This window comes from Galeopterus variegatus, unplaced genomic scaffold (assembly GCF_000696425.1).
Source record: "Galeopterus variegatus unplaced genomic scaffold, G_variegatus-3.0.2 Scaffold1453, whole genome shotgun sequence".
Taxonomy (NCBI): domain Eukaryota; kingdom Metazoa; phylum Chordata; class Mammalia; order Dermoptera; family Cynocephalidae; genus Galeopterus; species Galeopterus variegatus.
Window position 1 is genome coordinate 287,144 of NW_007727564.1, and position 24,396 is coordinate 311,539.

Here is a 24,396-nt window from a genome sequence, read left to right on the forward strand (position 1 = left end):
CCCCAGGGGTGTCTTTTAAATACTGTATTCTTTGAAAAAATGTAGGCAGATATGAAATGGGTTAACTTTTATTTCATTTATTGAGTGCATACTCTTTCAGCACTTTACTTTGATATCTTAAATGTTATTTTATATATTATCATTTAATCCTTAAAAATTTTTTTGATGTTGGCATTATTCTTCCCATTTCACAAATGATGAAATTTGGAAAGTTAAATACCTTGATCAAGATTAATAATAATCTTTGAGGCAAGAATTTGAACCTTCTCATTCACTTCTCTCTCCTTATAGCTTTATGTAGCCTTATTCTTACCTAAATTTTATGTGACATACTCCTAACTTTAGTTCAGAATAGTTCCAAAGCTTTTATGTATTTATATATGTATTTATTTATTTTAAGATCCTTGTTTACTCACAACTCACATTTAATCTCTTAGGTAGCACCTTCACTGCAGTCCTGAATGGCCCTCTCTTCATATTACTCTGACTATACTGATGACCATCTTTGAGATAAACTTTCTTTTGTCGTATTTCTCTAGACCTGTTTGAGGCCAAATTGCTTTTCTCCATAAACTTGATAGAAGCAGAACAGGTGGTCAGACTACATTAGGGGTGCTGAATTCTGCTTCATTCTTTACTTCCTTCCAGGACACTATGGAACATCAGTGCAACTATTTTCACACAACCTGTCCATATCTTGTACATTTTTGCATTTCTTTGCATTGCTTTGTATTTTGTATTGCTTTGTATAAAAAATAACTTTGTATTACTGAAGCCGTGTAACTTCACTCTTTTTTGTGGGGAGGGGGGCGGCTCAGATGCATTTTATTTCCACCAACCCAAGGGCGTGTTTGTTAGGGTAGAGACCTGTGAACTTTTTCTCCGGGTTAGGGGCTCAGGCACACAACTCAGCTGACAGGGCTGGGCATAGGGGGAGAAATGGGGGAGGGAGTCAACCTGAGGAAGGTCTGCCTGTCTGATCTCTGGCCGGGAATGTGGTGGGTGCATCATTTCAGCAGGACTAGGGTTGGCTTCCCAGATTGCAGAACTAGAGTTGCAGCCACTGTGAGCCCAGGCTTCAAGCCACCAGGATCAGCCTTTCATGTGAGTTCAGTGGGATGAGGGCAGAGTCTTACTGCTTGCCCCAGGGCAGGGCACGCCTCATGAAGGGCTCTGGTTTCAAGATGGCACCATCCTGCATCAGTTTGGGTCATGAGGGTGGGGGTGGTGAGTGCACAGTTTGTGCTAGTATTCTAGAGCGACATGGTGTGTGTATTCTAAGTCTCCTTCCCACACTTAGCTCTGGGCTTGTCCTGCCAAAGGATCTGTGGGCCTCTAGGGGATTGGTGTAGGTCCTTTGCCTACCTTTTCACCACAAGGGAAAGTTCTTCCTGCAGTGATCCCAGTGTCAGAGATGTGTTGGCTGAGGCCATGTGCCTCTCTCCTCTCTATGCTACCATCCTGGGCTTTCATGCTCCACAGAGATCTCATCAGTCTCCTGCTGCCCTCCTGCACTGTCCCACAGATGCTCCTGTCTTCTGGTCCTTTTCTGGGGGAGGAACATGCCTCAGGCACCTCTAGTCTATCATCTTGCCCCACCTCAGTTTCATCTTCTTTTAAACATACTTTTGAAATGCCAAGAGGTTTGTGGTAAATGTTCAACAACTGGCCTTCCAGGAAGAAGGAAGAGGAGGAGGGGGGTAAGTGGGGTGAAAGAGAAAAAAAGGAGGAGGAGGAAAAGAAAGGAGGAGGAGGAGAAAAAAGGAGGAAGAAATACTAGCTTCAGTCTTATCCAGGTTCTTATGTGGTGCTGGTAAATATCATATAACCAAGCAGATTGGTGTCTCCATAAATTTATGGTATCTAATCTTGGGCTTTTGTTAGTAAATCACCGTAGTATTATATATCTCAATCAGTTCCCTTTCTTTCCCCTCCAAAACTCTGTCCTTCTCCTCAAGGCTTTCATCCCCCAGGGGGACATACATAAAAAATAAACAAGCTGGCCAGGTTAGCTCAGTTGGTTAGAGCATGGTGTTATAACACCAAGGTCAAGGGTTGGGATCCCTGTACCAGTCAGCCGCCAAAAAAATAAAAATGAATGAAGGTTCTCAAGCATGAACTCCGGCAAATTCCAGTGCCTCCATAAAAACTTTTGTATATCTGTACCTATCTTTCTGTCCTAACTTCTGGTCTAATTCTTTCCTTTCCCCTTCAGTTCTTTTATCTGTGCCCTATCTCCTATCCCTTCTTGTGTCCTTAACCTTGATTTAGCAATTATCTTTCCCATGTCTTCAGCATCTTCACTGGTTTCGTTCCTTTAGTACATGCACACACACTTGTACTATGCCTGCATACATTTAAGTGGGTTTTAATTACCCTAAACTCTTTTTCTAACTTGCTTCTGACTCCATTCAAAAGGAAGAAACATGATCTTTAAAAATCAGGGAATAATCTCCTTTTCATATTTATTTTCTTCCCAGGACTATGTTCTCATCCCTTTTCTCACTGGCCCATCTCATAACTGCAGGTGTTTTCACCTATCACCAGTATGCTAATGACTCTCCCTTCTGTGCTTCTAGACCACTGTCCTTGTTTTGATCTATTTTCTAACCTGCTCTTTTTTTTAAAATTGTGATCAAATATATATAACATAAGGTTTATTTTAAGCATTTTTAAACATATTTTTGCATAGAATTAATTATATTCCCAATGCTGTGTGATTACCAACTCTTATCTATTTCCCAAACTTTTTCATCATTCTAAACCACTGTCTTAGTTTTAAATTCTTATCCAACTGCCTCTTGGACGTCTCCTGTGGACCATTCTGCAGTCACCTCAAACTCAGCATGCCCAAAACAGCTCATCATGTACCTGATCTCTCCATGTGCTCATTGCATTATGCATACATGATACCTTATACATTTATTTATTCAACCAATATTTATTGATTGCATACTATGTATCAGGCACTCTTCTAGACACTGGGAACAAAACAGATAAACTTTTGTCCTAACAGAGCTTACATTTTAGAGGATAAACATTTGTTGAGCTTATAATATTGGTTAATGATTTGTCTGTATTTATTAATTGTTTATATTACTCTGATTTTTATAGTAACCAATGAGTCAGAATTTATTACTCTTACTATTTTACAGGTGAAGTAATTTGCCCAAGGTTATATGATAATGGAGTGCAAATTCAAATTTAGGCAAGATCTGGCTTGAAGCCTGTCCTTTTTTTATGCCAGGATTTCTCAGCCTTGTCATTATTGACTTTGGGCTGGATAATTAATTCTTTTACTATTTTACAGGTGAAGTAATTTGCCCAAGGTTATATGATAATGGAGTACAAATTCAAATTTAGGCAAGATCTGGCTTGAAGCCTGTCCTTTTTTTTATGCCAGGATTTCTCAGCCTTGTCATTATTGACTTTGGGCTGGATAATTAATTCTTAGTATGGGGTCCATCCTGTGCATTATAGGATATTTATCAACATCCTTGGTTTCTACTCGTTAAATACCAGTATCACTACTTACCCTTCTGTTATGGCAGTCAAAAATGTCTCCAGGCTTTGCCACTGAGGGCAGCATTTCTCGATGCTGTACTAGACCCCAGTGCTTCTGTTGTAATACTGGTTGATTTTTTTTTTTCCTTTTTGTCTTTTTTTGTCTCCGGCAACGGATCGCAACCCTCATTGTCACGCCCATACCGGACTGGGACCGGCAACGGGATCGCAGCCCTCGGCGTTGCTCCCACATCTCGCTCAGCCAGTGAGCGGGAACCGGTCTGTATGTGGGATCCGAACCCTCGGCGGGAGCGCCACCACGCTCCCAAGCGGCGCACTGTAGCAGTGCGCCACCCGGCCGGCCCAATACTGGTTGATTTTTATCCTAAATTGTCGCCATGCTTGATGATGAGCTCCTTCAGGGCCAAAGATCGAGTCTTTCTCTTCTTGGCACTAAGCTCCATGTATGCATGTCTTTCTTCCCTTGTGAGGTTAACTTAAATTTAGCAGTACTTATTGAGCCACCTACATTGTGCAGGCATGTTTCTAGTTGCTAGAGGTAAACAACGAAGGCAGACAATATTATAAGTTACTTTAAAGGCTAGGGCTTTCATTTTTACTTTTACGTTTTCTCGTGCCTTTTATAAAACCTTTACCATGCCACTATTATGAGTAGGACCTGTTAAATGAATGAACAATTGCATGTACGCATCTCAGTAATCCTCCTGTAATTACAGTGAAGGTACCTTAACCAATTTAATGTCACTGGGCTGTGGTGTTAATTTCTGTGGTGCAGATTTGTGATTGTTTCATTTTCAGTGGACCCTCAATAGATTGTTTTATTTACCTAATCAGACATCTTTGTATTTCACTTCTAATTTATGGCAGTTTCCTTTGGTCAATAACTCTCAAATGAGAAGAGAATCAATTGTCTTTACTTCAGGTTGCTTGCCTATTTGAGAAACAAAGAGGTTCTGGACTGTAGGAAAATAAACTTTAGTTGGAAGCCAAGGCTTTACCCTAGGAAGTAGAGCTATAAGGTTAGTCTTCTTTTTGAAGGTGCATTGCTAATGATTTGACCCCTTAAATATGTATTTAGCATTAAATATATTGTAGTCATTGTGCTTCCTCTTCGCTCACTCTTGATTTTTGTATGCAAAATATTCAAAGACAAAAATGGACTAGTTATTTCTGAACAGATAACCGTCATATCCATCACTTTAGTCATGGCCCTAGCAGTCCATAAATCTTTTGCTCTGGTTACAAACTCATACCCGAATCTTAAAATCACATATAATCCTCACATAACTTGGTTTGTAAAACTAAAGTGTCAGAGATGGAAACAGGAAGGTCGTTTAGTCCATCTAGTGGATGGATTTTATGTCTTAAGGGTTTTCAACCTTTTTTTTTTTTTGTAACACACGATAAATGACACTCACTTTTGTACAACACTTTTTCATGGGTACTGAGATAAAGCCCTAAAAATATTTCAGAAAGTAAAGCTAGTGTGATAATGATTAATTGCTACAAATATTATAACATATAGGAAATGGTTACTTAATGTTAGATTCAGCATAGCTAAGAAAAGTTGTTGATCATGGTCAGTTCCTGATATGCTAGTTGTAACTCTGTCTAGGTTATTCAGCACATTTGGAATGCAAGTGAATGAAAGTGATAAGATTATAGAACTGACTTTGAATGTGCTATGACTTATGTTTAAAAATATATAATTTGTTGGCTTTAATTGTTTTTGTTATGAATTATTTGGAATACCTGTTAACTATTGCTGACATAGTACTAATCCCAGGAGGCAAGTATAGGTTAGTAAAATTTGTACAGACGGTCCCTAATGTTTGACTTATGATTTTTCTACTTTAGGATGATGTGAAAATATTGCACATTCAGCTATACTTTGAGTATCCATACAACAATTCTGTTTTTCACTTTCAGTACAGTATTCAGTAAATTACATGAGATATTCACCACTTTATTATGATGTAGACTTTGGTGACTTTTCCCAATTGTAGGCTAATGTAAGTGTTCTGAGCACGTTTAAGGTAGGGTAGGCTAAGCTATGATATTCTGTAGGTTGGGTATATTAAATGCTTTTTTGGCTTAGGATATTTTCAATTCATGATGAGCTTTTCAGGATGTAACCCTATCATAAGTCAAGAAGCATCTGTATTTTTTCTTCTCATCCAAGTTCACAGACCCTGGAATTCTGGTTCCTAGGTTAAGAAACTTTATAAAAGGGTTCAGAAGATTATCCCAAATAGGCCAGACTAGGAGCTTGGAATAAAATGGATATGAAGAAATTTAGAATAGAGATACTACATAAGAGTTTAGAGCACAGAACTTGCACAGAAGAGAATCAGCAAGGGCAGGATAGGACATGTATGGGAAGGCACAGCCAGCAAAATTACAGGGAAATTTGCTGGAATCCTGTCAACCTGAACCTGAAGTACCCCTACCCAGATTCATTTATGTGAACCCATAAATTCTTTTTATTGTTTAAGCTGTTTTAGTTGGATTTTTATTTTATATTATTTGAATTATTTTATATATTATTTTTGTCTGAGATATATATATGTATATATATGTGTATATATATATATGTATATGTATCTTCTTTTTTTTTGGTATCTGGTCAGTTTGGGGATCCGATCCTGTGACCTTGGTATTACAAGGAGGTGCTCTAACCAACTGAGCTAACTGGTCAGCCCTTATTTTATATTATTTATGTTATTTGATTTTTATATTATTTGGTTCGGGGATCCGATCCTGTGACCTTGGTATTACAAGGAGGTGCTCTAACCGACTGAGCTAACTGGTCAGCCCTTATTTTATATTATTTATGTTATTTGATTTTTATATTATTTATAACCAGAAGATTCCTAATTGATACATTGGCTCAGAAGATATTAGCTAGGTACTGTGAGCCACATAGTAGCAGAGTATCCCTGGTTTTGGTTACTCTAGAAACAAGCCTAGAACAGTGGTGCTCCAGAATCCTAAGGATTCTAAGGAGATGCCTCAAAAGCCACTGGGGAGTGAGGGGGGTTACACGTAGGGGATGGGGAATGCAGGGCTCTGGCTTTGGGCTCTCCACTCATCTAATTTAACCAGAAGTCCCTATTTTTATGTGTTTTATGTAGTTTTCATGTAATAATTAGTTTGAGGAAGGGGTTCTGTTTTTTAGATGAGTTTGAAACATGGGTAGACTTTCTGGGTACACTTCTGCAGTTTCTCTGGTGTAGAACAATGTATCTTCAGAATAACTGGGCATGTGGTAGAGAGCATAATCAGAACTCAGATGTTTCATAATTAATAAATTATCATCTAGAGTTCATAACAGCCATTCACAGCAATTGTAGCCCCATTTAATACATGAGAAGGAGGTTAAATAACTTTCCTAAGGTCACGTTGCTAAGCTTCATACTTAAGATTAGAACCCAGGTCCACCTGACTCCATGCTTTTTTTCTCCACTATGCTAAACTAAGTCACTAGATTTTTATAAGACACATTTCATTTTCTAAATGTTGGAGTCTTATATTTCTTTTATTTATAATTATATTTATTATATTGATTATATTCCATTGATTCTGACTAAAGAAGCCAGAGGAAGGGAAGTGAGACTCAGCCAGATACCCTCTGAGTTGGGTGGTTATGTCCTAAGAAGGTGAGATTTTAAGAAGTACATAGCAGACTGCATTATGTAGTAATGATTATGGTGTAGTTCATGGAGCTCAGGAGAAAGTCTTTTGCTTTGTAGTATATAATGGAATGACTCGGTGATATTTTATTTTATTTATTTATTTATTTTTGGTGGCTGGCTGGTATGGGGATCTGAACCCTTGACCTTGGTGATATTTTAGAATTTTTGAAGTCTAGTTTTATTGATAGCCATATGTTATGACCTAGGAAAAGATGATATGTCACCATATTTACACTTCATGGTAAATATAAGCCCTCTGAAGAATTTAGGCTTTCAGGAAAATCCCAATGAAGATCACTGCCCCAAATTATATAATGTGTATGTTAAGAATGTGGCAGTATCACATTCTTATTTACAGAGATTTTAATTCTTAATTCTTTATTTTTTTATACCCAGTACATATTTTTTACACAGTGATATTCAATGGTTTGATTGTTTTATACATTTTTTTTCCATTTCAAGATGACTCAAGGAGAACTGCATCTAGTGCTGTAACAGAAACCAGCCCTACTGCAATGCCAAGGTTACCTTCCTGCTGTCCCCAGCACTCGCCATGTGGAGGGTCATCACAGAATCACCATGCATTAGGACATCCACACACAAATTGCTTTCAGCAGCATGGTCACCATTTTCAACATCACCACCACCACCACCATACTCCCCACCCAGCTGTCCCAGTTTCTCCTTCCTTTAGTGATCCTACTTGCCCTGTGGAAAGACCTCCACAAGTACAAGCACCTTGTGGAGCAAATAGTAGTTCTGGAACCAGCTACCATGATCAGGTATGTGGAATTTGAGTCAGTCTTTTTTTCCTTCCTTCCTCTCTGCCTCCTTTTCTCCTGCTCCTTCCCTCCCTCCACACAACCCCGCCTCACATCCCCCGTTCCTTCTTCCTTCCTCCCTCCCTCCCTTTCTTTTTTAATTGTGGTGCTTTCAGGAGGAGAAAACAAACCCTATTGGTAAATTTTGCATACTAAATAAGTCATATTCTTGCATTCAAAAATGGCCTGATTTAGTGGTTTGTGGTTTGTTTGTTTTTTTAATCTCTGGGATTTTTCAGATGGTCTAAATTATCGCAGTTAATTCAGAGGATCAGGACCCAGGGATGTGGAAAATCAAAAGTAATACTTAATCTAAAAATCACTTTTTTATTCTGGAATGGTTTTGGGTGGTTTTTTTTTTTTTTCTCTTTCTTTGAAAGATGACCGGTAAGGGGATCTTAACCCTTGACTTGGTGTTGTCAGCACCATGCTCACCCAGTGAGCTAACCGGCCATCCCTATATGGGATCTGAACCCGTGGCTTTGGTGTTATCAGCACCACACTCTCCCAAGTGAGCCATGGGCTGGCCCCCGTTTTTGGTGTTTTTAATCAAACACAGGTGAATCTGATCTTTGGGATTTTATTTCAAGCAAAGTGTTGAAACCATGGTGTCAACCTAATTCATGAGAAATTGGAAAATTCTCCCGGGTTTTTCCCTTCTACTTCTTACTCTAGAGCTCACTATACCCTCCACTCATCTAGAAATAAATAGCCTTCTCAAATGCAAACCAGTAGCGTAGTTTCTCAGGAGCAGATGAGGTTTTTTAGTTTATGGAGAATTGAAATGTCAGTAAAAATTATAATTAAGTAAATTAGTTGATATTATTGAGTGCTTGAACTGTCAAATAATATTAAATTAGTGTTGGTGATCACATGGAGTAAATGAAGTTGGGTATTATATGCTGTTTTAACTTTTGGTCTGTTGTCTTTGTGTATAATTATGATATAAATCAGTGCTGCATTCTTTAAAAACCAAAAGATGTAATTTCAGGGGAAAATTGTGTTTTTTCCATTCCTCAGCTTCCTGCTGTGCCCAAATAGGTCTCAAGTGGAGACTATCTGAGGTTATCTCATGGCCCGGTGACTAATTTCATATGTCTTTGACATAAAATATGCTAGAAAAAAGAAAAAAATTCAGAGCAACTGCTTTTCTATATCACCTGGCCTTTCCTGAAGTACCGCCTTCAACTTTTAAATTTTGGTGGTTATCTCTTTTGGGTCTGAAAAATTAAAAACAAGAAGGAGGGGTGTTCTTTTAAAATATAAAGCTAGCTGCTACTGTCAAGAGGAAATTTGAAAGGCTGCAGTAGAAAATGTGATTTAAAGAGATTTTAGATGTTGTTTTGGTTCTGGTAACAGTTCTAGGTATTAAGTGATTGTCTGGACCTCTTCTGCCTCTTGGGAATGAGGTAACATCAAGAAAAACTTTGCAGTGGACTGAATGAAAGGCCCTGCTTAAAAGTAAAACTTCCTTTTACTAAAAATTTGAATTGAAAGGATACCTCAAAAGTATCTTATCAAAATGAAGTGTGTCTACCAGCCTCTCCTGCATTCACTCGAGCTACCAAAAGGTGGGCTTTTCATTCACAGAATATTCTGTTGTTGAATTAATAAAATAATACAGGTGGTTCAAAAGATGAATTATGTACACATTTTTTTTTCAACCTGAGTTAGTTAATTATGGGTAGAATCCCCTCATTCACAGAATATTCTGTTGTTGAATTAATAAAATAATACAGGTGGTTCGAAAGATGAATTATGTACACATTTTTTTTTCAACCTGAGTTAGTTAATTATGGGTAGAATCCCTTTTACAGTTCTGTTCAGTGTAAAATAAATGTAACCTATTTACCCATCTTTAAATAGAGGTGTTTGGACTGCAAACAAAACTTGGGAAGAATCAAGCAAGATCCCAGATATTCACTGTTGATAATGGGTATGAAGGTGAACAGAGAGTGAGATATTGAAAATAACAATTTGAGACTCAAATACACTTTTGTTGTTGTTGTTGGCTGGCTGGCTGGCTGGCACTGGGATGTGAACCCTTGACCTTGGTGTTACAACACAATGCTCTAACCAATTGAGCTAACGGGCTAGCCCTTGGATACACATTTGAGGGACTTTGAAATTAGCCACACACTCATGAGATAACCTCAGATAGTCTCCACTTGAGATCTAGTTGGGCACAGTAGGAAGTTGAGGAATGGAACAACCAGACAAGTTATTTGAGGATTTGTGATTGTGCAAGGTGTCTTATGGTTGAGTGCCAGCTTTCTTCATCTCCAGTCCCTCAGCATTCAGTATTGAATGGTTCTTGTATATAATTCCGTTTATAACATCTGGTCTTTAATCACATTTTGAAAAGTACAGCTTCACTGAACCTAGGCAGTAGGCTTATATTTAAATTATTTAAGAATACAAAGAAGCAATTCTTGTTCTCTAGTCTGCTATGGAGTAGAAGATGAAGAAGTCTACTTAAGACTTTTCAAAATGCTTTTAGGGGAAAAACTTAATTACTGAGGAGAAGAGATGGAATCTAGACTCTTGTTTATTTCCCAGTCTAGTAAAGGGGCCTTCCCCCAAATAATATTTCTAATAAAAGGAATCAGTGGTTGAATTAAAAAACAATTTTTTTTTTTTTGGCTAAGCAGAAAGGTTAAGAGGCAAAGCTAACTCATGACTTAGCCTGAATGATCTTATGCCCTTTTATTTTGGATGATATGGGTTTGTTTGCATTTTTAGAGTTTCAGTTGAATGCTTTCTATATAAACTTTAGAAACTTGGGGTAGACAAGTTTCTACCTAGAACCTTAATGTTTTCAGTGGTATGATTATACACTTTCTAAAGGAGCCCTAAATTACTGGTCAGAATTTTTGTGCAAAGGAGAATATATATATAAGTATGATTTTAAAGTTTTTTCTCTTTAAGATGTGGATAATGTAAAATAAATAGACTTTATTAAACTTTTGTTCATCTTATGATATAATCTTAGGCTTGATTTTTTAAGAATTGATTTTAGATTTTAAGTATAAAACCACTAGTGTCACAATCCAAGATATGTATTATTTTCTTGGTGCTCAGTAGGTCTTCACACTAAGAATCTTACCATTTTCAAATTAATTAAAAAATGGTATTTTTCTAGGTTTCATTAGAAGTACTTTTATTAATACAACATGACATTGTTTTGACCAAACTTTGGGAAAGATAAAATATAGTTCCTCTTTATACAGCAGGCATTGCCAGTAGACCTGAGCAACAATGGTATCAGAAGTCATGGAAGTGGTGGTTTTCATGGAGCATCTGCATTTGACCCCTGCTGCCCTGTTTCTTCTTCCCGAGCTGCAATCTTTGGCCATCAGGCTTCTGCTGCAACCCCGAGTCAGCCATTATCAATAGATGGTTATGGATCAAGCATGGTTGCCCAGCCCCAGCCCCAGGCCCCTCCACAACCCTCTCTCTCATCATGTCGACATTATATGCCACCTCCTTGTAAGTATAAATGTAATAGGCAAAGAACCTAGAGGCATAAGATGAAGCATTCTGTATTCTTCCATGAAATAGTCTTTCATTAATCCTAATTCATACATTTTTAGTATTTACTTGGCTTAAGAGTGGTAGTGTATTTTTCCCATTAAGATTTATGAAATTGAGGGGCATCGAATGGCACCTTAGGTTCTTATAATTGGAAGTTTTAAGGAATTTAGATTTATTCTATAGAAGTAATTGAAGAAATGTGAAAGTTTAGTAGTATTTCTAGGCACAGTAAACTTTTGTCTAAGAATTCTCAAGCAATTAACTGAGGCCTAAGAGAGAATTCTTTCACTGAAAGCTTTGCCAGTTTGACTAAATTTTGGAATAAATCATAATATTGCATCTGCAGGTGACATATTGAACTTTTAGGAATCAATATCAAGAACATTTTTTTTTTTACTGGCAATAAGACACATTAAATAGAAAAGGAAGAGAAATGGTCTAGAACGTGTGTTAGCTATCTGTTTAGTTTAGATAAACAGTAAATTAAAATGGTTGTTGAAGAGTTAAACTTACTTGATTCATTCTGAAACAAAACTTTAAGATTTTGGAATATTTGCGAATATTATGTTTTGTGTAATGATTATAGAAATAGAAAACTTTGAAGTGAAACTGGGGAAAATGTTGAGAATTTGAGTAAAGATAATGATAAAACATACTTTTTTTTTTAATGGCCAAGAGATACTGAGCTTTGTGCCTTCTTGAAAAGTAGTAAAACATTGATTTGAAAACATAACTTTTAGAAAATTCATTTAAAAATTTGTCTCAACTTATACTGGGTTTAGTGAAAGTTTCCTTTAAATACATGCTGACAAGGCTTCCTTTGAAAATTTGGCTGAGTTGAGTTATGGTTACCTAACTTTCACCCTTGCTGAATTAATCAAAAGCATTAAAAATGGAAGAAAATACTTCTATAATGAAACTAGAGAATATTTTCCAATAAAATGAAATTTGGGCTGAAATTCGAAGAAGACAAACTTTTTTTTTTTCCTTTTTGTCTTTTTTCGTGACCGGTAAAGGGCTTGCAACCCTCGGTGTCGCGCCTGTACCGCGACCGGCAATGGGATCGCAACCCTCGGTGTCGCGCCGGCACCGTGCTCAACCAGTGAGCAGACTGGTCTCTATATGGGATCCGAACCCTCGGCGGGAGCGCCGCCGCACTCCCAAGCGCCACACTCTACCGAGTGCGCCACCGGGCCGGCCCAAGACAAACATTTTTTGCATGTCAGGTAGATATAGATCTCTTGGAGCAGGAGACATGTATTTCTCAGAAGGGTCTTTCACCAGTCACTTTGAGACATAAAGATTTGGAATAATGAGATGGAGGGAACCATTTTATTAAGGGCTTACTTTTATGGGAGTTTTCCTGACAAATATGTCTCTTTTATCTTAATGTAGCATGGAAAAATAACATGGGGCAGGGAGAGATAGGAGCAGCAATAAAAAAAATATCTTTGCAGTCATGTCCAGGAGGGCTTGCAAATTCCTTTCTTTGCTGTAGCTCCCTATAACCAATAAATCATAAAGGAAAATAAGATTTATGTGTTTATCAATATATAATTTATACAATTCGACTGCACAAATGCAAAAAAACTTGTGTGTGACAAAAAAGTAAAAAACAATTTGGAGCAATGTTTACACCCAATTATGACAAAGCTTCCACATATACAAAGAATATTTATAAATCAATAAGAAAAAGGTGAATAACACAATAGGCTAAGAATATAAATAGGTCATTCTGAGAAGAAGAAATTTAAGTAGTCAATAATTAAAAGATTCTTCTCAGATTGGCATTTAAAAAATTTAGTGATAGTGTGGATGTAATCAGGCATCCCTGCATACTGTTGATGAAACTATTGATTATGGCAACCTTTCAGAAGGGTATTTTGTTACCAGGTATCTGAATTTAAATTATTCCCTCAGGCTCACAAGTATTTATAAGAATTAATGCTACAAAACAGTCTATGAGTATATATGTGTACACAGTGTGTATATGAAAGAATGTGAACCCAAGAGGAGTCATGCACAGAGATTATTATCACATCATTTGCCTTACTTCCAATTTTTATCAGTGGGGAGTTCCTCAATAAATTTTGGTACATTCCTATAATAGAATGTTGTGAAGCTGTGAATGAAGTAAAACTATATGCGTTGACATGAGAAGATATCCAAGATTATTCAAAGAAGAAAGCAGATTTCTTGAGCAGACTCAGGCATTGATACAGTATTCATAAAAATTAAATATGTGCTAATATGTTTATAAAATACAACAGGAATATGTAATGGCAATGTATTGTCAATTGCATGGTGCCTATGTAACATACCTGAAATGTTTTTCTTGCAGATGCTTCTTTGACAAGACCACTTCATCATCAAGCTTCTGCCTGCCCCCACTCTCATGGAAACCCACCTCCTCAAACTCAGCCTCCACCTCAAGTGGATTATGTTATTCCTCATCCTGTACATGCTTTCCATTCTCAAATATCTTCTCATGCAACATCTCACCCTGTGGCACCCCCACCCCCAACTCATTTAGCCAGTACAGCTGCACCAATCCCTCAGCATCTTCCTCCTACACACCAGCCAATTTCGCACCATATTCCAGCCACAGCACCTCCAGCACAGAGACTGCATCCTCATGAAGTTATGCAGAGGATGGAAGTTCAAAGGAGGAGGATGATGCAGCATCCAACGTATGTTTTATGTTTTTAAAAGAAAATTATGCTTGTTTTTTCTTCTATTTCCATTGGTCTTTAAAAATATGAACTCTTTATTTATTTATTTATTTATTTATTTATTTATTTATTTATTTATTTATTTATTTATTTATTTATTTATTTATTTATTTATTTATTTATTTATTTATTTATTTATTTATTTATTTATTTATTTATTTATTTATTTATTTATTTATTTATTTATTTATTTATTTATTTATTTATTTATTTATTTATTTATTTATTTATTTATTTATTTATTTATTTATTTATTTATTTATTTATTTATTTATTTATTTATTTATTTATTTATTTATTTATTTATTTATTTATTTATTTATTTATTTATTTATTTATTTATTTATTTATTTATTTATTTATTTATTTAAACTCTTTAAAAGCGATGTAACTATACTAAATCCTTAGTTCATTAGGAAATTAATTCTTCACTAATCAGAATCTTCTGACTTAACCTGAATTGTGGGTGTTAACAAGTTTATATCAGATCATTTAATGAAATCAGACCACTTTCAACATGAGCCAGGGTCATTTCTTTATGCAAACGAATCTTGATTGTCTGTTTCTGTAATATCCCATAGTAAGGATTAATGTTAAAATTAATGACCCTCAGGAACAAAATCTAACTGTTTCAAAAATTTAACTTCTTTTATTTATTATGTGTTACTAATCAGAGGGAAGAATAGGAAAGTATTAATAGAATTTTCAAAAACAACATTGAATAAAGTTTTATTGGAAAACAGTTACACTTGTGGATTTATGTATTGCCTATGGCTGTCTTCACAGTACAAAGGCTAAGTTGAGTAGTTGGAACAGAGACCATATGGTTTGTAGAATCTCAAATATTTATTATTTAGCCCTTTACATAAAATGTTTGCAAAACTCTGTCTTATTAATGATCTAGCACTTGTGTAACTTCTTTTAGTTCTGTAATTTAAGATTATATCCAGAATCTCTGGCTATTATTGCCATTCTAATATAGTAACCCTTTATATAGAAAGTTGCCAATTTAACAGTCATATCTTCCAGTAGCTAGAAAATGGTTTGTTCTAAACATGCAATATCGGCAAATGTGTTAGAAACTGATGGAAAATAATTAAATTATAAAAATGAATGCCTGGGACTGAGCTATTTTTAGTGTCCTTTGTTTAGAATTTTATAACCATTTGCATTTGTATATTTGACTGACTCTAGGGAGAAAAAAATACAGTGAACTGAGATGCAGAAGAGTATGAATGGAGCTAAATATCACTTTCCTAGTTATGTTAACCTGTACTGCATATGCTTTGAAAAAACGCACAAGCTTAAACATTTTTTCTCTTAAACTTTTATCCATTAAGATAGTTGAATTTTTTACAATGTAAGAGTGAATGAAGCAAAATAAAATAGTTTCTATTCCTATTTTATGTTTGTATAAAATAACTTGTGCCTGCACCATTTTCTGTGGTGTTTAATTTTTTAAATTTTTATTTCTGTTTAATTTCAATTCTATTTAAAAATATCTGTTGTAAAGAAGGTATACAAATAATGTTACAGTTGCCTTTTTCTTTGGATATTTGGATTGGAGGCATTGAAATAAATGAGCAGTTGGAATTTATGGAGAAGGTTATGATTTACTAAATAATTTTATATTACATTTTTATAATTGTTATAAAATTAATTTTATGATTAATCTATAGATGCTTATAATATTAATACTAGGTTTTTTTCTACATTAAGAAATAACCAATTATTCAATTATTTCCAGTGGTCTTTTTGTGTTCTGTGTTTCCAGGCGGGCACATGAACGCCCCCCACCCCATCCACATAGGATGCACCCAAACTATGGTCATGGGCATCATATTCATGTGCCTCAGACTATGTCCTCACATCCTCGACAGGCTCCAGAAAGATCTGCCTGGTCAGTATCTTGTTTATTTCAAAGCAATGTCCAGCAGCTTGTGTTAAAACTCCCTGAAGAGATGCTTTGTAGTGGAATGCCATACAGAAGAGTGCCATGGAGAAACCATATCCCCAGTTTAGCTGTGAGGCACTGCCTCTGGGCAAGTAGAGGCCTGGGGAGGAAAGAGTAGGACCTTGAATTCTGGGGCAGAGAACTATGTCAAGCAGAAATAGAGCTTGTTTTTTTGTTTGTTTAAGTTTTATTTTATTTTTAATTGACAAATAATTGTATATATCTGTGGGGAACAATGTGATGTTTCAATACATACGTATGTTGTGGAATGATCAAATCAGGCTAATTAGCATATTTATCACACCAGATATTTATCATTTCATAGTACATTTAAAATCCTCTCTTTTAGCAGTTTTGAAATATTAATTATAGTCAACATGCTGTACAGTAGAACACCAGAACTTATTCCTCCTAATTGAAACTTTGTACCCGTTGACCAATATCTACCCTTTCCCCGCCCACATCCCCCAACCCTTCTGGTAATCAACATTCTACTCTCTGCTTCTATGAGTTCAACTTTTTTAGATTCCACATGTGAGAGGAGTGTAGATTTTTTCGGTTTTTAGGGGTGTCTGCCACCGGAGTTAACTCCTTAAACTGATCCTACTTTTCCCAACTTCTGTGTCTACCTTCCAATTTTGTGCTCAGACTTGCCCAACTCCTGTCATTGTCGAGGGAAATCTACTTACATTTGCCTGTGCTTGTGGTCTTTCAAGAAGAAAGAAGCATATTTTCATTAAATTTTCCTTTCAAATCCATTGTGTGTAGGCACGCATTGAGATCTTGAGCCATGGTGACTTTTGAGGCAGAACGCAAAATGAGAATAAATAAATGAACATTTAGCATATACAGTTTTACCCTCTCTAAAATTTTACCATTCCTTTATTTATAAGATGTAGAAGAGTTTGCTATTCTAATTATCCTTGATGCCAACAACCCAGAGACGATATCCAACAAACAAAAGCCCCAAGAGCATCTGTAACATTCAGATAAACCAAAAAGTAAACTATTTTATATGCTGCTCAAGTAGAATCAGGCTTTTAGATTGGAAGGGGCCTTAGGAGCCATTCGCTATATTTCCTTCCTTTGTAAGTTCTGAAACCAAGTACAAATGCTTTGCTCCTCAGGGTCACAAAATTGGGTGTTTTTGAGTTTTCATTTCTGAAATGAATGTGAAATTATTCGTTAAATTTTGGGGGCTAACTTTTTCTCAGTTTTGTAAGTTAAGAAACCTTAGATTACTTTTTAAAATGTAAACATACTTCCCAATTTCTGTTGTTAATAAAGAGACTGTAAGGAGGATTAAAAGTTAAGCTGTTGTCATCCTTTGTCAGGGAACTGGGAATTGAAGCTGGAGTGACTGCAGCTACTTACACACCTGGTGCATTGCATCCTCACTTGGCCCATTACCATGCACCTCCTCGACTTCATCACTTACAATTAGGAGCTCTTCCTTTGATGGTAAATGGAAATTTTTCAAAATTCTGACATGTTCTCCTTCTAAAAGTAGTCTTTTTTTTCTAAACTTAATATTTTATTGGAGATATTTTCTTATAATACATTAGTTGTTATTGGTGTTTTAATAGAATTTGAGAATAATTGTTCTAGTGAGGTAGAAATTGTGCTATAAAGAGGTGTTAAATATATTAAAATCTGTATTTGTAACTTGCATTGTTAAATGTACTCTTAATGTGCAAAATGACTCAAAAAAGTGGTTTTTTGTGTGTGTACTAAGGTAATCTTGACCCATTGTCACAAGGACATGGGCTTTAATTATTTTGCTGTTAAGTGGTATTAGATCTGTTCTGATGCATTCGTACTTTATTTTTTAATCTGCAGAAGGACTATACTAATCTGATTTGAATAGGTTCAAATTTTGTTGATTGATACCAAGTTGAGTGCTAAAGAACAAGTTCAGCAAACATTTATTGAATTTGCTATTGGTAAGGCATACTAGTTATAAAAGTGGTACAGAAAAGGGAGTAGTTTTGTTTTTCTGATGGGTAGGCAACTGCAGAGAAAGTTTCAGAGAAACTTTAATGTACATGTGACTTCTAAGCAGGCTTTGGATTTTGGAATGGTGCACTTGCAGAGGTTACAGCGTGTAAAGAGCTATCAAATAGCATAAGCATAGGGACTCCAACTAAGCTGGTGTTTCTAGATCTTAGTGTGGAGGGTCAGAAATAAGAAATAAAGCTGCCTTGCCAAGAAACTGGAACTCAGGAACCGTTGAATGGGTAAAGTCCTGATCATATTTATACTTTTATAATGACTTAATCAGATTGTAGTTAGAAAGACTACCTCCTCAGTTATGTGGAAAATATATTTAAGGGTGGGAAGAAAGCAACTCATTGGGACATTCATTAGAACATTGCAGTAGAAGAGGTAAATGTTGATGAATGCCTGAACAAAGGCAATGGCAGTCAGCATAAAAATGATGGGACTCATTTGAGTAATATTTAGGATGACTCCCAGATTTCTAGTGTGGGTTAAAAGATTTATAGTTGTACCAGTCACTGTGTTGGAGAACATTAGATGAAGGTTTGAGGAAGGAGTTAAATGAGTCAGGTTTTGGACATATTGAACCTGAGATAACTATCAAGGTCAAATGTCCAGTAGGAAGTTAAGTTTATAGCCTGGACCTCCAAAGATATCTGGTTTAAAGATATTTATCAATACAGTGATAATGAATCAATGGGAAAGTATTAGATTTTCAGGAGAAATGTATTTAATGACAAGAGGCTGAAAAAACCTTGGAGAATAACAATACTGTATTTAAGTGGTAATACCGTACTTCAAACAAAGGATTCTGAGAACTGGCTCAAAAAGTTAAGAAACAAAAGTTAGGATTATGTCAGAAAGTAATATAGTAAATAGTGTCTCATCACAAAAAAATTAAAGTTTGGAAAGCATTGAATGCATTTGGCATTAGAGTAGTTGTTGGTGGCTTTTGTCAGAGTGGTTTCAGTAATGGCGAGGGATGGAGATGAGGTGCTTCTTAGATTACAGTAATGAAGGTGAAAATATGGAGAGACTATTTGCTTTATAAGCTTGGCTGTGAAGGGAACATGAGATATAGAGTGGCCAATAATTCTAGGATTAAGATAAGAATTTAGGTTTGGAGAAACTTAAGATATTTTTAGGTTTAAGACAGAAAACCATTAGAGAGGACTTGTTGGTAGTTGTTGAAGAGAGGGATAGGGAATAGTTAATTGAGCATGATCCAGGATGGGGAAAGTAGGAGATGGGAGCAGGTGATAGGGATTAACTTTGAATAGGAGAAAGGAGAAGCTCATCTACAAAAGCTAGAGGGAGGATGCTAGGAGGTTTCAGGCTAAGTGAAGGTTTAGAGAATTTGGGAGGCAGGAGTTCCTTTGTGATTTCCTTGGAGATATGTAGGAGGTTATCTGCTGAGTAGTATTGATCTTGGTTATAAGGAGAGTTGCAGATAATTTAAGTATAATAGATGGCTTGAGGGTTAAAAGCAATTGCTTACTTTAAATTTCTTTTCCACATATGAATTATCTGTTAAAACTATAAAGCCTACAAGAAGTATGTTGTGCTTCAGTGAAGGCTAATTAAAAAGTAGTGTTGGAGATTTATTTATAAAGCTGGAAGAATGATGCTGTGTTCCAGAATCTCTTTCCTAACTTGATATTCATGGTAGTCCAGTTGCTGCAAACACTGAGTTAGTGAATATGGAACCATTACACCTAGGGTAAATACAGGGTTAGATTACTGTAAGCCTCTGGTGACAACTGATTAGTATAAACCTTATTTTATGTGTGTTCTGTTTAAAGACAGCTTTTTTGATATATGTTATTGATTCATTAACATCGAACTCATAGCCAACAACACTATCACTCATGCGTGAGCAAAACTTATCTAATGCATTTTTCTCCATAAGGTGTGTCACAGCCTTCTTGGCTTAGGAACACTAGACAGTACTCAAGCACTATACTTGGGGACCATTTTAATTAACAGGATCAGCAATAAAAAACACAAAAATGTGAAAAGTATACCACTAAATAGATTGTAGAAGGAGCACTTGTTTATAGTATGAACTGGAAAAAGAAGGCAGAGCCTTGTTCTGCCTCAGGAATATGCATGTTGGGCAACTCAAATTTTTGGCCACTTTGTGCATGTCCACAAATGACTCTGAAAGCACAAGTGTTGATTTTGAGGTTACTAATAAATTTTAGCCTGCAGGCCAGTTCACACATATGGAACCGACAAATAATGAAAATTGACTATACCTAACGAAAAGTGAAGATGGACGTAAAATTTTTATCTTGAAGTACATTTTGTTAGAAAATTCTGTGTATTTTTATTTGTCAATAAAGATCTTATGAAAATTTACCCTTTTCAAGTTTGTACCACTAAGAGCATCAGGATTAAGTTTGAATATTTTCTACATAGGATTCTTTGTGCAAGATAAATCAAGTAGAAGAAATCTGTTATGAAATAGCTATGTTTCCCTGTATTTCTTTTGATTATATTTTAAGAAGAATCTAACTCTGTTACAGAATGCTGAGTTGGAGTTATGTATTCTTACTGAAGTTAAATTTTATGAATAGTTGGAGAGCATTGAGTGTCTTGAATTATTCAATGATAGTAAACCACAAGACTATTCTTAATTGATTTAGCCTATCTTTTCTATTAAAATAGGTTCCAGACATGGCTGGCTATCCTCACATTCGTTACATTTCATCAGGTTTGGATGGAACATCATTTAGAGGTCCTTTCAGGGGCAATTTTGAGGTATGTAATAAGATAAATGAAGATTATTTGCCATATCTTTAGTGCAGAGATAGTATATACCTCATATGTGCTATTAATATTCACAATTGTATAAGGCTGCTGCAGTGGCTGGGAATCAGAAGGCAGTAAAATGTCTGATTTTCTGTTATTGCTTCTGGGAGGTACAGAAACATTTATATGCAATGTTAATCTTTGGTGGGAGGGGGGTGGGTGGCTGGCCAGTATGGGGATCTGAACCTTTGACTGTGGTGTTATCAGCACCATGGTCTCCCAAGTGAGCTAATCGACCTGCCCTAGCAATATTAATCTTAGAGTCAAAAGTTACCCAAGTATTTAAAGAAGAGTAAATTAAAATATCTAATGTAAAAGAATGTAAAAATGTATTAAATCTATATAAATATTTGATTTTTTAAAAAATACCATTAAATGTGGGGGAAAAACCCTTAATATTTTTGATGGAGCTTAATTTTTAGAGAAACATTGCTAGAGAAAAAGAAATATAGGTAATTCACTTTATAGCAAAATGTTTTCTCATTTGAATTTTCAGGAACAAAAAATCATTTGAGTATTATTTAAATTTTTTTGTGGTTCTTAATGTGAATTTGGAAGTTGGAGTCAATATGACTTACTAGACCTATTGTTGATTGATTTGTTTCCCTAGTGTACGAGAATGATTTCATCTTCTACATGCATACGTACTCACTGACCTGTATAGTATGATGTGGTAATATTGTTGCCCTAATTTATAAGGTTAATTTTGCTATACTGCTTCAGTTGGCTGGAAAAAACATTATGAACAATGATTTGCCTTACCATATATAAGAAAAATCTATAAACAACCATGTATCTTGTATATAAGTTTTTATGTATATAAGTTTTTTGAACACTATATTTATATTGCAAGTTTATAAGTATGGAAGTTACTGCTTTTACAATATTAACAATACCATTTAAGGAATAATCATCCTGGCTTTTTATTACTTTCAGGAACTAATTCATTTGGAAGAAAGATTAGGAAATGTTAATCGTGGAGCATCCCAGGGGACAATTGAAAGATGTACATATCCACATAAATACAAAAAGGTAAGAATTTATCCTATGAAACTTCTAGAATATTACTGAAATGCATAAAATTTAATATTATGGGCCATCCTTTAATTTGTGGAGTTTAGCAACTACATTATTTATTATTAAAGCAACACATACATATGGTTTTAAAAAAATTTGAAAGTACAAAAATATGTACTCTAAAGTTTCTTTCCCCGAAGACCCTAGTCTTCATTTTTAAAAGTAAAATCATGGGCCGAGCCCGTGGCGCACTCGGGAGAGTGCAGCTGGGAGCGCAGCAGCGCTCCCGCCGCGGGTTCGGATCCTATATAGGGATGACCGGTGCGCTCACAGCATTCACTGGCTGAGCGCAGTGCGGCCGGTCTCAAAAAGGACAAAAAAAAAAAAAAAAAAAAGTAAAATCATAGTTAAGTATTTCTTAGGTATTCTTCCAGATATTTTTGTTCATTTTGTAATAATGTGCATATGTATGTTTTTTTTCTTCCACTTTTAAAAATAACACAAAGGGGGTGATGGGCACACAGTTTTGCCCATCGCCTTTTCATTCCACATTGGCATCCACAGATCACCTATGTTCTTCTTAATAGCTTATATAGAATTCTATCATGGCAGTACCATAATTTTTTTTAACTAGCCACTTAACATTTATGGATGTTTAGTTGGTCTATATTTCTTGTACTCTACCCTCAATCCTTTGTTGTAGTATTATATCCGGAAGTTACAGAGTAGACACGTTAAATAAGTTTCAAACAACAAACTATGCTCTATGCTATACAGAGAATAAATAAAATGTGAAAATTGCTGTTTGTATTTTTCATCTGTTTTCCAAGAGTATTAATGGGTTTTTTTTGTGTGTGTGTGTCCTTTTTGAGACCGGCCGCACCGCGCTCAGCCAGTGAGTGCTGTGAGCGAACCGGTCANGTGTGTGTGTGTCCTTTTTGAGACCGGCCGCACCGCGCTCAGCCAGTGAGTGCTGTGAGCAAACCAGTCATCCCTATATAGGATCCGAACCCGCGGCGGGAGCGCCACTCTCTCCCGAGTGCGCCGCAGGCTCGGCCCTTAATGGGTTTTTACCACTAAATTTAAGTCCTTTCAACTGTCTAAGCTAATAGGTACTATAATGAACATTAATTTATATGGATGCTATTTGAAACATTCATTAGTAAAATAAAATTTGTTTATCTGTGCTTATGACATCCTCATGTGGATTAAAGGTAATAGATTTAAACTAATGAATTTCTGTTAAATTTGATTTTGCTTTTTATGCTGATTATTAGAGGGTCGTAAAAGAATACTTAATTGATGATAATCACTTAATCCATTAATTGATGGCACTCTCCTCTGGGAAATAAGTGTGGGTGAATATGTGGTTTTGTTTTGTTTTGCTTTGTTTTTCAAATAAACGCAGACTTTACTCAGTTCAATAATGTCATCTCTACTAATAAGGTAACAACTGATTGGTTCTCACAGAGGAAACTGCACTGCAAACAAGATGGGGAAGAAGGGACTGAGGAAGACACAGAGGAAAAATGTACTATCTGTTTGTCTATTTTAGAGGAAGGTGAAGATGTGAGGTAACTACATATTAATTCTGTAAAAACCATTGTTAAAACTGTACAAGGGATTTTGTTTTAAAGTAAACTTAGAAACCAAAGAAAGCTTATTCCTGGCATATCCCATTACCAATCTCTGACATGTAGAACTGATTTCTTATAGTGAGTGAAAAAATAAAATGGTTGAAGTCTCTGTGTTACCAACAAAGGGGTAGGAGTAGGAAATATACTATCTATTTTAGGGTCACACCAAGATTGGGAAATTTTATAATCAAAATCGTCTTCTGTAAATCTTGGAGAAATGAGAATTTGAGAAGCTTTGGGGACCTACACAGTTATAGTAATGTATTCTCCAAAGCCTAAAGGGGGATCCAGATTAGGTCTATGCAGTTTGTTTTATAGCATCTTTTTTTTTTCCTTTTTGTCTTTTTTACTTACCGGTAACGGGATCGCAACCCTCGGTGTCACACCCGCACCTCGCTCAGCCAGTGAGCGGGAACTGGTCTCCACATGGGATCCGAACCCTCGGCGGGAGCGCCACCATACTCCCAAGCGGCACACTCTCCAGTGCGCCAGCGAGCCAGCCCGTTTTATAGCATCTTTTATAAATTGATTTTGTCCTAAAATTTCCTTTCAACTCATAGTACTATTCCCTTCTTGTATCTTTTTGATTTAGAAAATGTTATTATGCTAACCCAATATTAATTTTAGGCATTCTCTTTGTATAATCTCTCAAGTAATTATTTTGTTCAT

At 35.8% G+C, this 24,396-nt stretch overlaps 1 protein-coding gene across 7 annotated transcripts in view; it reads left to right on the top strand.

Moving 5' to 3' along the window:
- Positions 1 to 24,396, top strand: part of RNF111 (ring finger protein 111) — an 84,588-nt gene that overhangs the window by 57,418 nt on the left and 2,774 nt on the right. Inside the window, exons 6-13 of one of the 7 annotated variants that reach the window (XM_008577121.1) lie at positions 7,683 to 8,002; positions 11,272 to 11,530; positions 13,917 to 14,265; positions 16,055 to 16,207; positions 17,596 to 17,722; positions 20,930 to 21,022; positions 22,010 to 22,105; positions 23,537 to 23,664. In XM_008577121.1, the coding sequence (XP_008575343.1) occupies positions 7,683 to 8,002; positions 11,272 to 11,530; positions 13,917 to 14,265; positions 16,055 to 16,207; positions 17,596 to 17,722; positions 20,930 to 21,022; positions 22,010 to 22,105; positions 23,537 to 23,664 (1,525 nt within the window). The remainder of the gene's footprint in view (positions 1 to 7,682; positions 8,003 to 11,271; positions 11,531 to 13,916; positions 14,266 to 16,054; positions 16,208 to 17,595; positions 17,723 to 20,929; positions 21,023 to 22,009; positions 22,106 to 23,536; positions 23,665 to 24,396) is intronic. The other 6 variants (XM_008577123.1, XM_008577124.1, XM_008577126.1 and 3 more) reach the window with 6 other exon arrangements.